This window comes from Desmodus rotundus, chromosome 5, assembly GCF_022682495.2.
Source record: "Desmodus rotundus isolate HL8 chromosome 5, HLdesRot8A.1, whole genome shotgun sequence".
Classification (NCBI taxonomy): Eukaryota; Metazoa; Chordata; class Mammalia; order Chiroptera; family Phyllostomidae; genus Desmodus; species Desmodus rotundus.
The window spans coordinates 55,712,108-55,726,691 of NC_071391.1; the positions used below are offsets into that span (position 1 = coordinate 55,712,108).

At 43.3% G+C, this 14,584-nt stretch overlaps 1 protein-coding gene across 18 annotated transcripts in view; it reads right to left on the minus strand.

Annotated features, from left to right (window-relative positions):
• The window catches only part of DLG2 (discs large MAGUK scaffold protein 2), a 1,324,826-nt gene that overhangs the window by 345,925 nt on the left and 964,317 nt on the right, over positions 1-14,584 (minus strand). For all 18 annotated transcript variants that reach the window (XM_053925682.1, XM_053925677.1, XM_053925676.1 and 15 more), the window contains one exon: positions 14,149-14,305. In XM_053925682.1, the coding sequence (XP_053781657.1) occupies positions 14,149-14,305 (157 nt within the window). The remainder of the gene's footprint in view (positions 1-14,148; positions 14,306-14,584) is intronic.

Genomic DNA, 14,584 nt, shown 5'->3' on the forward strand with positions numbered 1-14,584 from the left:
AGGTCAGGAGGGAGGGAAACAGAGAGAAACCAGGGCAGTGTGGGACAAGTGCCTGAAGGACTTTAAAACCAGAGAGAGCTATCTGATGCTGAATCCGAAATGTTTTCTGTGTTTGCTGCAGAGCGCTGCCATCGTTTTGAGCCTCAGACCTGTCTGCCCCACGCAAAGGAGATGCTGATGGACACTCAATCCCATTATGTGAGGTACAGAGAGGGGGGTTTCTCGGATGTTCGTGATTCCAGGGACACCTCACTCACATCCATGTATGCTGAATATGGAGGCAGATCAAAGAAATGAGAGAAAAATGCAGCTTCCACCCTCCTCGATTCATCATAAATGTGTCAGTAGAATCATAAAAATATGTGAAAAAAGTAGCAATAGTTTAGTGTAGCTTATATTACACATGAAATATGAGAGACATTGACAATAAATGTGGTTTTTTTTTTTTTAGTTTGGATCACAGAATCATTTCTAACATGGTCCGTCAGGAAAGTTCCCCTCCAGGGTAGATTTTGAACATAGAGAAACAACGAGCAATTACATTCTATGGAAGATTAACTTTGGTCCTTCACTGACCTCTTTTTCTTGCCCTCAAGCGGGAGGATCATTCCAGCAGTCTGTGTTCAGAAAGGAGCACCCAAGCTGTCTTGGCTCTTAGGTCTCCTGGTTGGTTCTATGGGCTATGCTACTTGTAAAATGGGACTCTCACCATGTAAGCGGGGGTGGGGGTGTGGAAGGCAGCAAAGCCACAGATTCTACTTTCAGATTTGAATTCACTTTTTACTCCTTGAATTATATTGTGAGAGTCTAGCATTATGATAACAACCAATTTTAATACTGTAGTCAATCAACAGCACAAAAGCTCAGCCGACAGGCCAGACCCCACTGGTATACCCAGTTCTGTGCAAAATCCTTTACTGCCATCTTGTGGATTCCCAGGAAATAACCTCAGTCGCAATATGCTATTTATTGTGTGAGGTTCATTTCTTGTACCTACCAGATCTGTAAAATGTTTCTTAAGAAAGAGCTCACAATCAAATAAAGGATCTGAGAAGTCCTGCAGCAAGTGAAGAAATTCTATTAAAGCATTTTCTAACCTTATTTAACTAAAAAGAAACTTTTCCCCCCCTGGAATATGAATTACTATCTAATGGAACAATACTTTTAGAAATTCTGCCTTACGCGAATCCCCAGAAAAACTCATTTTATTTGGGAGAAGTAATATTTTCACTTTAAAATCTTATTGGCAGAGTTCAGGTGGTAGGGCAGAGAGAGTGCAACCAAAATGCTAAGACTGAAGAACTATCCTCCTCATTCTGGAAAGATCCTTGTCAAACAGAAGTGTAACCTCAGGAGGGGGCAATGGACCATTAAATAAAGGGTGTTTTTTACCTACAACTTATGAACCTATTTCTACAACACCAGTCTGCAGACATTTGCTAGGTTTCGAGTGGGTGCCAAAAGCTGCGAGGCACTGAGGATACAACATGAGAGAAGCAGTTAGGCCCTCAGTGAAGGGATAGCCTTGGCGGGGAGGCAAACAGGGGAGGTGCTCGTGGCAAGTTCTGGGGGTACAGGGACACAAAAGAGAGGCTACCCTGAGCCCAGCCTGGGAATAGGGGAAGGCTTCGGGAATGCCCCCCAAAAGAGGGCCCTGACAATGCAAGAACAGGGGAGAATTAGGGATAAAATGACTAATATTTCTGGAGTCTGAGCTTAGCACTAAGTATTGTGCTCGATACTGCGCCACAATTTTACTGAATCCTAACAACAGCCTTGTCAGGGTTGAAGGCTCAGAGAAATCCAATAATTTGCCCAAGATCACACATATAATCAGCAATGACAGAGGTATTCGAACCACTATTGCTTCTTATTTTAAAGCTATTCTTTTCTGCAATTGCGTCTTTAAGAAAGAAAATTGAATTGGGCAGTTTGCTTATGCCCGAAGCTGTCTGCACTCTAAGTTCAGGTAGAGTAAGGAACACCTAAACACCTGAAATAAGAGATCATTACACGGAGACATATGAGCCACCACAGGAAGCCACTGTATGTACACCGAGACACTAACACTGAGGTGACTTAGGAGCAACGTCTAGAACCACGGAAGCTTCTCTTGAAGGCATCCTATTGATTAACACAGAACCCAGCTGCTAAGCAAATGCTGAATGAACGAGTGAGTGGATGAATGGATGAATGAATGGTGAGACATCCTCACCCACTTCTCTGAAGAGAACTGAGAATCTTAGGGTGTCTGTCAGTCGTGTTCATTTGGACTCTTGGCTCAGAAGGCCCCTTCTGTCCTGAAGAGTCGGAGTATCTTCAGGCTCTCATCTCTCTGATCAATGGAATACATTTTTCCAAATCAGATAGATTCTTTCCTGTTGACTAATAGGAATTCCCATAGATAAAGAAAATATTAAATATTCTACTATATACCAAATGCTAAATACATGGTGTTCGTTTAACATCTGTTCACAATACATGCTCCTCCTCCAAAAAGGTGTTTAGGTGACTGAGCCCCTCTACAAGCCTGGAAGGCCAACACTTGATCCTGAGCCTTCTCCACCCCAACACTGAAAATGAGCTACGGCAGCTGACCCTTGATAAAGGGGTCACCTTGCAGAGAGACCTCGAGCCGTAAGGAAGGAGTGATCCTCAACCAAAAGTGGACTGACTTTTGGTTCCCGTTTAGTTTTGCCTCAGACTAGCTTATTTTGGTAGCTCCTTCCTGACAACCCTTGCGCAGGCACAACCATTTGCAGGCGCAAAGCCCCTGCAGTGGGCTTTATCTCCTGTGATCCTCCCAGCGTCTCTTCAGGACAGCCAGGAGAATGATCCCTGGGCCATTTGTACACAGTAGGAAGCAGAAGAGTTCACTGGTTTTCTGACTCAGAGCCAGTCAGTCTCCAGGCACAGGCTGCCTTGTGTGGCAGGCTCACTGCTTTAGGAACGTGCCTCATGGGAGCTTGGACAGTGAATTTGCCCGCCTGAGTTCTGGATTCCGGGCACAGATATCAGCTGTGGGTGACTTAGACGGGAAAGGAATTTATTGGAGAAGTAAAAGACAGCCCATTAGATGTTCAGGAAGACTGGAAAACCAGGCTCAGAGGCCAGGAGGAAAGTCCCAGGAAGGGCAGTCTGTCAGGAATGTGGCTCCTGAAGCCTCACTCTTAGCCCCCTACGGCCAGATCACAACTGCTGGAGCGGCTGCGAAGAGACCTCTCTCTCCACACACCTTCCACCTTCCAAGTGCTGGCAGGAACATCTGCTTGGCCTGTGCATGCTATGGGTAAAGGATGGGGAAAGGGAGTATCTGCCCCACCTCTTCCCCTGCCACCCCCACCCCCAACCCCGCTTCTCTAATCAGGGATAAGGCTCTGCCTCCTTCCTGTCTTGGATTGGCCCAAAATATGAAGGATATTTTGACACTGAGCAATGAATGATAAATGCCTGTTAGAGATCATTTGGCTCACTGAGTTCTCTTTGAGGAATGTTTTAGATCTAAAATCTTGAGAATCATAATTGCTTCTTAAACAACCGACAGTGTCTGTGGGGAGCAGCCTTTGCGAGGAGGGCCTGGGGCCTGCGTCAGGGCAGCGGGCAGTGCCTTCCCTGACGCTGCGCACCCCAGTCCGTCAGCTAGAGATTCAGGCAGGGGCAAGGAGTCAGCTTTGCCAGTGTCTGTGGACCATGAGGGCTCCATTTCTAAGGCCGACGACTTTCCGTTTTAAGCACTTTAGGCCCCCAAACAATTAAAAATGTCTTTTGAGGTAAAGGGATTTAGAAATCAATGTACCTGGTCATGAAAAGTCTGTGTAGCTCTATTAAACAGCAATAGACACTCTAAAAAAATGATTAAATGGATCATTGGTCCTTTGAGGTGAATCCACATTTGGTCTTTAAAAGAGATGAGGAGCAGATCAAAAGGGACATGGTCTCCAAATGATTATTTTATTTTTGTTGGGGAAGAAAAAATATAGAGAAAATATATAAGAAAAATATATGTTGAAAATACAGAAAATATAGTGTCCTACTCTGGATATGACACTGCACCAGAGGTTAGAAATATAGTGGCAGCCCTGGCTGGTGTAGCTCAGTGGACTGAGTGCCAGCCTGTGAATCAAAGGGTCTCTGGTTCAATTCCCAGTCAGAACACATGCCTGGTTGTGGGTCAGGTCCCCAGTATGGGGCACTTGAGAGGCAAACACACATTGATGTTTCTCTTCCTCTGTTTCTCCCTCCCTTCTGCTTTCTCTAAAAATAAATAAATGAAATCTTAAAAGAAAGAAATATAGTGGCAAAGACAACTGGTGCCATTCTTACCCCCAAAGAGTTTGCAAATTTGAGTTCTGAGTATGTACAGGTGTTGGGGGGCACAAACAGGGTGACCTGACCCAGACCAGGGGGCCAGAAGGATATTTATGAAGAAGTAATGTCTCAACCTTGGGCTGACAGATGTATACAGTGTAGCCCAGCCAGGGGGCAGGGCCAGGGAGGAAAAGTGACGCAGATCAGCAGGTGGCCCAGAGGCAGGGAGAATGCACCATGTGAAGGGTGATAGGATACAGAGTGAGAGGGAACTTGGGGAGACGTGAGACTAGCCAGGAAGGAGGCACATCACACACCTTCTAAGGCCTTAAGAGGGAATGGGGATGAAAGGGCAGCAGGAACTTGTGGAAAGGGTTTAAGCACAGTAAAGATAGTCACCAACTCTGACAAGTGGCGGGGGAGGGGGTGCTCCCCCACACTAACAAGCAATTCTCCAACACCAGCTGGGCCTCCTACAATTTAATTCGGTTCTTACACCATCTACCCAAAGACAGCACCAGATCGCACAGGCTAAGGGCTCAGTCCCACAAGACTGCCTTCCCCTCACCCCTAGGCCACTTCAGATGCCAGGTTCCCATCCCAGTTGTCATTCGTGCTTCCGATGGACTGGCTGTAGATCAAAGTAATGCCACATTGGGTTTTTATGAAGGCTTCACTACATAGACATAATTGATTAGATCATTGGCCATAGGCGATTGATTCAATCTCTAGCCTGTATCCTCTCCCAGGAGGTCTGAGGTTTGGGACTAAAAGTTCCAACCCTCCATGTGGTTCCCCTGGCAACCAGCCCCCATTCTTAGGTACAGTCCAAAAGTTACATCGTCAACATAACTACATACGCACCTTTGTACTCTCTTCAGTTAGGAAATTTCAAGGGTTTTAGGAGCTCTGTGCCAGAAATGGGGATGAAGACCAAATATTTATTTCTTATTATAAATCACAATATCATGCAGGGGAATAGCATGACTGGAGTTGATTGAACTTGTGAAGTTAACTTGGAAATTGAAGAAAATAATAACTTTGAAATCAGGCAGACCGAAGGTCTAGTCCTAGCTTCACCTTTTACTAACTGTGTGGTCTTGGTCAAGTTATTTAAACTTTCCGAGTCTCAGACTTTGCCCTGTGAGATAACAGAAATAAGCCTGCGTGAAGCACATACCACATAGGAAATGCACAATAAATATCTCTTACCCCTTCTCCCTTCTCACACTGAATTCAAAGTCATTTTGTCCAGAATTGACCCTAAGGGTGCTTGCTGGAATTAATCTTTTTGGGCTTATTCAGTAATGTGGAGTCCAGGGAAGATTCCCAGGAAATTGGTAGTGGTTGTATCTGAAGCCAAACAGGAATTGTTATTTGAGGAGAACAACAGTCTAGTTCCAATTACAAGCAACCCTGGCTTTGCTTGTGCCGAGTTCCCACTGCTGTGTCCCCACCGGGGTCTTCCTTCCCAACTGTCCTGCCTGATCTGGTTCACTTCACCACAATGTTCTATTCCCCAAGTCTCTAAAGGCACAAAGGACAGAGTTCTAGTTATATTTCTGCTGATTTTTTCTCTTTTTAAAATTGTTGCTCAATTACAGCTGTCCCGATTATCCCCCGATTACTCTCCTTCCCCTACCCGCCCCCACCTTCCACATTCAATCCTGCCCACCCACCCCGTTATCTTTGGTATTTCTGCTGATTAAAGTGCACTAATGAATGGCCTTCCATGGGTCTGTCATCAGACGGAGCACACACATGCACACATACACATATGGCATATACACACACATGCACACACACATATGGCATATACACACATGCACACATCTTCATACTCCTCCTGAAGAAAAATAAAGTTAAATGATGCATCCGAAGTGAGAAGATTAAGTGAAAATATGGACATTTAGCTTCCTTTTTCTTATACATTTTAAAGTTATTTTCATATACTGTGGGATATGAACTCAGTAGTATTAAGTACTTTAAGTAGTATTTTAAGTAGTATTAAAATACTTAGTAGTATTTTTGCTGCAGCTCTACCAGTTGCGATAAATAATTTGTTGGTGACACATTAAGCAAGCAGTACTTAAGGAATGTAACTGGAAAAGAGCAATGCTGATTTTGGTTTCCCACTATGCATACAGAGCTTACTGAGTTTGTGCATTTGACATGTGTTACACCTTCCATGCCAGACAATGGCACTGCTTCCTAAGTGGAGCCTGCCCTCTCAGGTCCCTCTCAGGTGATAGAAGGCCCTTATTCATTCTAAGTTCCTTTGCTGAGGAAATTCAGGTCACGCACGGGCACGTGGCGGGAGCTCTCTTTCATCGATATGCTATGCCTTTTGTTACAACAGTGAAAGACGTCCACGTGGCTTGTCAGTAACTAACCGTTGTTCCAACCCCCCCCAGAGGACTCACAACACTGGCTACCTGGAAGGACCCACCTCCCGTAGTTCTGCGCTGCGGCACTGTGGCCAGTCACAACACAGAGTGGTGCTAACTTGCATGTGCCATCGTATGTGCCAAATTGCTACATATTTTCAATATCCCCCCTGACTGGAGCAAAACAAAAAGCCAGGGGGGCTGGGGCCTAAGTGAGAGTAGAGGAAGTGGTGTACAGCAGGCCGATGAGCCAAGCAGGGGCCAACCCTGCCAAACCTCAGAGGCCTTGTCAAGAATTTTGGACTTTAAGGATGACAAAAAGCCATTAACACGTTTTAAAAGGAGCATTCAAAAGTCTGAAATTCAGTTTGATGATATCAGTTCCAGCTATTCTCCAAGTGATATTTCCACAAATGTGTTCTGTGTATTACTAGGTCTGTGAAATGCTCCTTAAGAAAGCTCTTCGCAGACTGTGGACGTTGGTATGCAACGGTGATGTTTATACATCTTAAGCAATAAACAGGAATAAAGGACTCACAGAAGGGGACCTGCCGAGCCCCTACCCTCTGGAGGGTGGGCCAGGGGTCAGCTGGGATGGTGGGGGTCTGCTGCCAAGGCCAAAGAAAGATCTCTCCCCTGAGCAGGGCAGCTGGGAGCTCTGGGTCGGTCAGGAAGACGAGGCAGGAAAGTGGGAAATCTGAGTGGGCTCCACAGTTGCGAGTCAAAAGCCAGGGACTGAAGAGTTGGTGAGTGTAGGGGGTGGGGTTCCGCAGGGAGAGCGCTGCCTGGAACAGGCACGCGGGTTGGGGAGGCAGCCTGGTCACAGTTAGGGTAACCACTCTTCACCTTTTCAAAAACATCAACATTGTCTCCTCCACTTCCTTAGATTTCACTTCAAAGCCAGGTGCCCTGGCTGATACAGAACCCTGGTATTTCTCAGATCTTGATGAGAAGGAGCGGGGGGCAGGGTGGAAATGCACAAAAATACATGTTACTTAATGTCTTTTAAGCTAAAGAAGTTCACTGTTTCCTTTAGCAAATAGAGCCTCTTTGAGCAAAATTATAAAGCAGGCCCTTGGTGACAAGGCTGGGTAGGAAGAACAGGTCTCCCCATTTTCTTGGGGGATGCTGTGAAATTCCCTGTAACCTGAATATGGATGTTGAATCACTCCATGTGCACATATGTACTGCTGCGCTTAACCTAGTGTTGGTCTCCGAGTCTTTGCCCTTCTTCTGGGTGTGGGAGGGTGGATTGGGTGGAGCTCAACCAGAAAAAATGTCTTCTTGGTCATGGATGACCAGCGCTGGGACTGATGCTTGTTCCTGAGGGCAGGGCGGAAGTTTTGCTGGAGTCTGGGGGCTCCGGTGTGGAAGATGAGAGGAGAGAAGTTAAAGATGCTGCTTAGGTGAGACTTCTAGTCGAAGCTTTTGTGGTTTTGGAAACAAGGTGACAGAGCAACACGGAGCTGGGGAGATGCTCTAGTCCCCATCTCTACACAGGCCCCCAAAGCCCCTCTGGTATCTCGGGGTGTGCTGGTTTCAGGAACTTTGCAAAAGAGACCCTAAAGCAGAAACTCTCAAGTACCGAAAGCAAAGCTCCGCCCTGAGGGAGGGACTGGAGCCAGAGAGGAAGGACTTGGCCCACAGTGGCACGGTCACTGAAAGGGGTGGGTTTTGTAAGCTCCTAAGAGCATCACTTCGGGGAATCAGAGGAATAATTGGGACGTTCTATTTTTGTGGGGGGAAGCGAGGGCACAGGTATAATGCCAGAAGGGATTTAGAATTGAGGTGACAATATAAGTGTGACTTAATCAGTAGTACCCCAGGGTGTTGAATAGTGTACATAGGACCCAGTTTTATTTAAACAACTTGATAGCAAGGATCTGGTGCAGATACAGTCTTTGTCCTATGTCTAGCTCTAAACGTGAAGATAGCTAGGTACCCGGAGAACTAATAAAAAACCCAGGTCTGCTGTGACTCGTTTCTATTTGCCCTAAATACACAATGTAATTCCAATTTCAAGTTACAAATTCACAATTACCTATTGTCCCTTCACCCAAATAGCTGTAGCATTTCACTTCTGATAATACTTATTTCTAATCACATTAGTTCTAACTATTTCCAGTCTGTCCAGAGTGAGCTTTGGAGTAGCAAGGTCAGCTGGAGTGATATTGTTTAGACTCTGGAGGAAGGAATAAACTAAAATTGCTTGGGGAGATTGGAGAGAATCTCTTTATAGGGGTATTATCTCTATGTGCTGTGTTCCACGTTTGTTTTTTTTCATAACGAAGCATCGAAACAAATAATAACAGAAGCATTTCTATCTTTTCCTCTGCAGGAAGGATGCCTGAGGAGACAACTGCACTAGTTAATGTGACTGCCTGCTGAATGCCCTAAATTCTCCTTTATGAAAACCTCCAGAAGAAGGTTCAATTATGGGATTAGACTTTCTACAGCAAAACCCTGAGAAACAGAATACATAAAAGAGAATTTAGACAGAAAAGATCACTCACAATACACGTATGGCATGTAGCCTCAGGTGATGATTTCTTTATCTTTCAGCATCTTAACTGGTACTTTAGTTCCCTAGCTCTGGTGGTGAGCAGGGAGTGGAGGGTAAATCTACAACTCTGTTGTAGGACCTCCTTCTCTGGTGGCTGTGCAAGGTGTTTAGAGAGTATATGGACACTAGATGGCGCCCATCATCTTCAAACATCATAAAAAGCTGGTTGCCTTTTCTTCATAGGCAGACATGACAACTACTTTGTAGGAAAACAGTCAATTAGGGCAACTATAAAAATATCGATGCAAGCGTTTCCCACTGCTGGTGTCCTGTGAGGTGCTCCTTATGTGAGGGTTTGGTGGTCAGATCTGTTTGGAAGAAACCATATACCCCGTATTTTGCTGTGTATAATGCACACCCAAGTTTTTGGTCCAAACTTTCAGGAAAAAAATCTTTTGTTTTAATTTTTAATTCATTTATTTATTTATATTTAGGTGCTTGTTTTTGTATTATAAAGGGATTTTAGCATTTATTTTTGGACATACTATGATACAAGACATTTTATGTAACAAGTAATTTTAAAACACAAGAACAGATACAAGGATTTCAGGCACTACCCATGTATAATGCACATCTTTATATTTCCCTTAAAAATCTGGGCAAAAAAGTATGCATTATACATGGCAAAATATGGTACTTTATTTGCCTCTAAAGAGATTCCCAATGTACACTAGTAACAGATGTTTTTGAGAAGTTTCAGTGGAGAAACTTGGTACCAGGGAAACCATTCTCTTAGAGGCAACAGAACACAACCCTGCTGCTTCACACTTTGGGAAATGCCGATGTAGTCCAAGCCTTGACCCAAAGAAGGAATGGCTCAAACCACCTAAAGAGGCCTTCCTTTTATACACGGTTATCTGACACTCTTTAAAAAATATCAGACACAATACCAATCCAAAAGAACCTGTGCACCCCAATGTTCATAGCAGCACAATTTACAATAGCCAAGTGCTGGAAGCAACCTAAGTGCTCATCAGTTAATGAGTGGATCAAAAAACTATGGTACATTTACACAAGGAATTCTACACAGCAGAAAGAAAGAAGGAGCTACTACCCTTTGCGACAGCATAGATGGAACTGGAGAGCATTATGTTAAGTGAAATAAGCCAGGTGGTGAAAGACAAATACCATATGATCTCACCATTACAGGAACCTAACCAACAAAACGAACAAGCAAGCAAAGCATAGCCAAAGACATTGAAATTGAGAACAGGCTGACAGTGACCAGAGGGGAGAGGGGAGGGGATTATAGGGGAAAAGGGTGAAGGGCTTACAGGAACAATTATAGAGGACATATGGACAATAACAAGGGGGGTGGGTGAAAACAGGGGAGGGAGGTGGGGAGGGTGGGTAGGGGTGGTGGGGAGTGGTGGGGGAAAAGAGAGAAAACTGTACTTGAACAACAATAAAACAAAGGTTTTAAAAAATCAGACACATTCTCAATGCAGTGTTAGCAGAAAGAGCAGCATTGACTACTTACACTATGACATGCTCTGTTCTAAGGGTTTTGTCTCTTTCCTCGGTATGCCATCTATATCTACCGTATATCTACATCTATGTACCCACACACATATTAGATAATATGGATATATCTGCGTTTAGGCTGTGAACATTTGGAGGATATTTATCTCATTCATCTTTGAGACTTCAGGTCTTAATAAGAACTTGGCCCATAGTAAGCCATTAGTAAAATATATAATCTAGGAAAATTTTATAGTCTGTGTGGGAGAATAATTCTGGAAAATAGGAATGGACATTATGCCCGTGATCAGAAAGGTAATTGTCTATTATATGGTCCTCTATAGAGACCAATTGAGAGCAGAGACTTACTCTCCCTGCAGATTCTATTTTTCTTCTCTATATTACGTTACTGTTAGCATAACCGGCTTGCAAATTAATCTTATATGACCTGGTAATATGTATTGAATTTGTATTTAACTTGAATATTAGAGTTTTTGTTCTTGTGTTTCCCAGAAAGGCATAGCTTGTCCTGATATGTCCACTGTAAGCTGTAGATGCAGAATATTTTTCCTCCATATTCCATTGTTAATAGTTTGATTCTGACAGTTTTCTTTTCATATTGTAATGTTTGAGCTTCTCAAGCCTGTTTATTCTTTTCTCACAGTGTTAACCAATGAAATTGTAATACTGAGCCTTGAATCTGGCTACTTTCTAGCTACAGTTTAAATATATTTTTGAAAGATAAGAAGGGAGAAAAGGAAGAGTCCCTTTTCCTTTTAATTTTCAAAAAAACAGTTAACAGTTTCATCATTGAACTATTCCTTGCAAATGTTTTACTCAAAAAAGGATATATCTGAACTTCAGAGATTATTGTTTTGTTGGGTGAATTGTAATCTCTAAGAAGACTATATAATTCCAATTGGTTGCCTTATTTACAATGTGGTCCTGGCAATAATATTTAAATGGATACATCTACTTTTGAAAAGTACAGATACTTGTGAGTTTTCTTTGTTGAGCCATAAAAAGATTATTAGCTCATCCCTTTTTCTACCACATGCATTGAGATTAAAATGAATAAAACCTATAGCTTAGTGGATTTCCCATTTAAACAGAGTTAGAGAGTCTAATGCCATCTCTGTGTCTCAGTGTTCTTCATCATTACAATGAGCACAGTAAGCCTGAGCATAATGGGGTTGTTACAGGATTGTTAGTTATGATAGTGACTGACTCCAAAGTACCATGTAAATATTAGCGCTTTCTAGTTCTGTGTGCTCCCGAGTGTGCGTGTACACAGCAGCAGGTGCTAAGAAGATGCCGAATGAGACCACCGACAGGTTTGGGAGAGAGACTGTGCTGTGTGTGGGGAGAAAGAACACTGATTTGGGGTCGGGAACGCCTGATTTTGAGTTCAACATCACATTCAGTAGCTGTGGAGCTTTGAACAAATCCTTTGGCTTTTCTGAGTCCCCGTTCCCTGATGTGGAAAGTGAGAGTGACAATAACCTATCTTGACACTTAGAATTTAAGATCCCCCAAATCAATGCCTGGGAAAGTGCTCCGTGTCTGGGAAAACACTATGACAACGTGAGCTGAATGTCAGTCGTGATCAGAGGACAGAGCGGACCCCCAGTGTACAGATTTTTACCCAGGAAGATGAGGATGCATTAGCATGTTCCAGGCAGAATTTTAGAGTCAGATTAATCTCTCAGGCATCATATCATATTTATTCAGTACTTTTTCATTCAGTAAACATTATTTTGAGGCACTGCTATGTACCAGGAATATCAAGGATATAAAATAATATATGTGTAAGCTAGAAAATTTGGTTTTAAGGGAATTTTTACCCCTTAGTAGATAAAGCAAGACACAAAAAATATATAGGCAATCAAGCTTAATAGCGTATATTAAACCTTATAGTTGTAGCTTATATATCATTTGAGTATAGAAGACGTAGATGGGGGAAGTTGTTGAAGGCGTGACATTCAACTGGAACGGCAGAGCGAGGCTGGGGCCTTCCCTTGTTCCTTCCACACTGAATCCTTCCAGTTATCTGCTAGCAGAAGAGTGGGCGGAGCATGCATGTGTGGGAGAACCACAGGAACACACAAGGCGTGGTCACCGAACACTTTACTTAGGTCCACTGACTGTGTTATATGGGTGAATCATGTGTGTGTTTGGGGGGGAATGGGATAATTGCTAGCAAATACAAGGTTTCTTAGAAAATTTCAGCTATAAATCATAGCTACGAAACAAAGTACTAAGTACACAATGAACACCACACACTAAGTTCCTCACTGAGTTGTGAACCACAACCTCAGTCATAAGAACTAAGCTCCTTATGTAATTCCCCATTATTATTTGCTTATTATCAAAATTTCAGTGTAGACGTGAACACTCACAATGGATTTAACTACCTACCGTGAAGTTTATACTAGGGAGGCAGCTTAATGCAGTGGAAAGAAGCAGTCAATAAATATTTGAGTAGGAGAAAGAAAGTGGAGAAAAAGGAAAAAGGAAAGATGGAGAAAGAAATAAAGGAGGGAGAGCGGACATGATGGGCAGTAGAACTGAATATTTAAACCCCAGCTTTTGACTCTCTCAAGTTAGGTAAACTTTGACAAGTTATTTAACCTCTCTGAACCTTATTCTTTTCATCTGAACAGGGGGAAATACCTTGCAGGGTGATTGTGAGAATGAAAAATTACTTTTATAAAGTTCTTGGTAAATAATAAGTGCTCAATAACTTGTTGTTGGTAATTCTTTCATTGAGGTAAATGGTGACGCTGCTACCACTTATCAATGTCACCAGATTCTGTATAACACTGTGTTATGCATTTTTTAAAGAAGATTTTATTTATTTACTTTTTTAGAGAGAGGAGAAGGGAGGGAGAAAGAGAGGGAGAAAAACAGCAATGTGCGAGAGATACATCTATTGGTTGCTCCTTGCATGCCCCCAATTGAGGACCTGGCCTGTATCCCAGGCATGTGCCCTGACTGGGAATTGAACCAGTGACCCTTTGGTTCACAGGCCAGCACTCAATCCACTGAGCTGCACCAGCCAGGGCATTATGAATTTTCTTACATAGTTGTATGCAAAAAAAATATACACAGTATAAAGGTGCAGTGTTTAGAATAGAGTCTGGATGTGGAAAAATATTTGCGTTAAAAAATAATATACCTTAAAGAGGCATGCTTCTCAATGTTCAACTGAATGCACGTGTATCTCAGAAAATCTAAACAAAAAGCACCTTTACCTGAATCCAAGGAAGTAACAAACACCAAGCAACTGAACACCATTTGAACTGCAATATACACCTGAAGTCATAATGCTCTCATCATTTTTCCTTTTAATTTAGGTGCGTTTGGAGTCATAACTGAAGGTGAATTTTTCTCGAATGGTGGGAAAGAAGATTAAGGACAAATACTCACGGATAGGATCTGGTCTCCTCTCTGGAGCTCCCCACTCAGGTCCGCTGGTCCACCGGCCAGAATGAAGGATACAAAAATACCTTCTCCATCTTCCCCGCCCACGATGTTGAAGCCCAGGCCAGTGGAGCCTTTGTGCAGGACCACCTTGCGGGGCTCCCTGCAGAAACAAGCAGAGAACACAGCTTACAGGGTGACCCAGTCAAGACTTGGATTGCTTTACTTTCATTGGGATATATGATACCAGCAACTCAGTGCCTAGGACAACGGCTTCCCAAAGTAAGATAGCGCTGCACGTCAAGGAAGATGCTGCTTTCAGGGAAGATGCTGAGTTCCTCACTGGAACGAGTGCCAGAACACCATGCAAAGCCTTTCCTTAATCCCAAAACATTTTCTTGACCTAGCCTTACTTCCACTTCCACTTTACCTGTGATTAAAA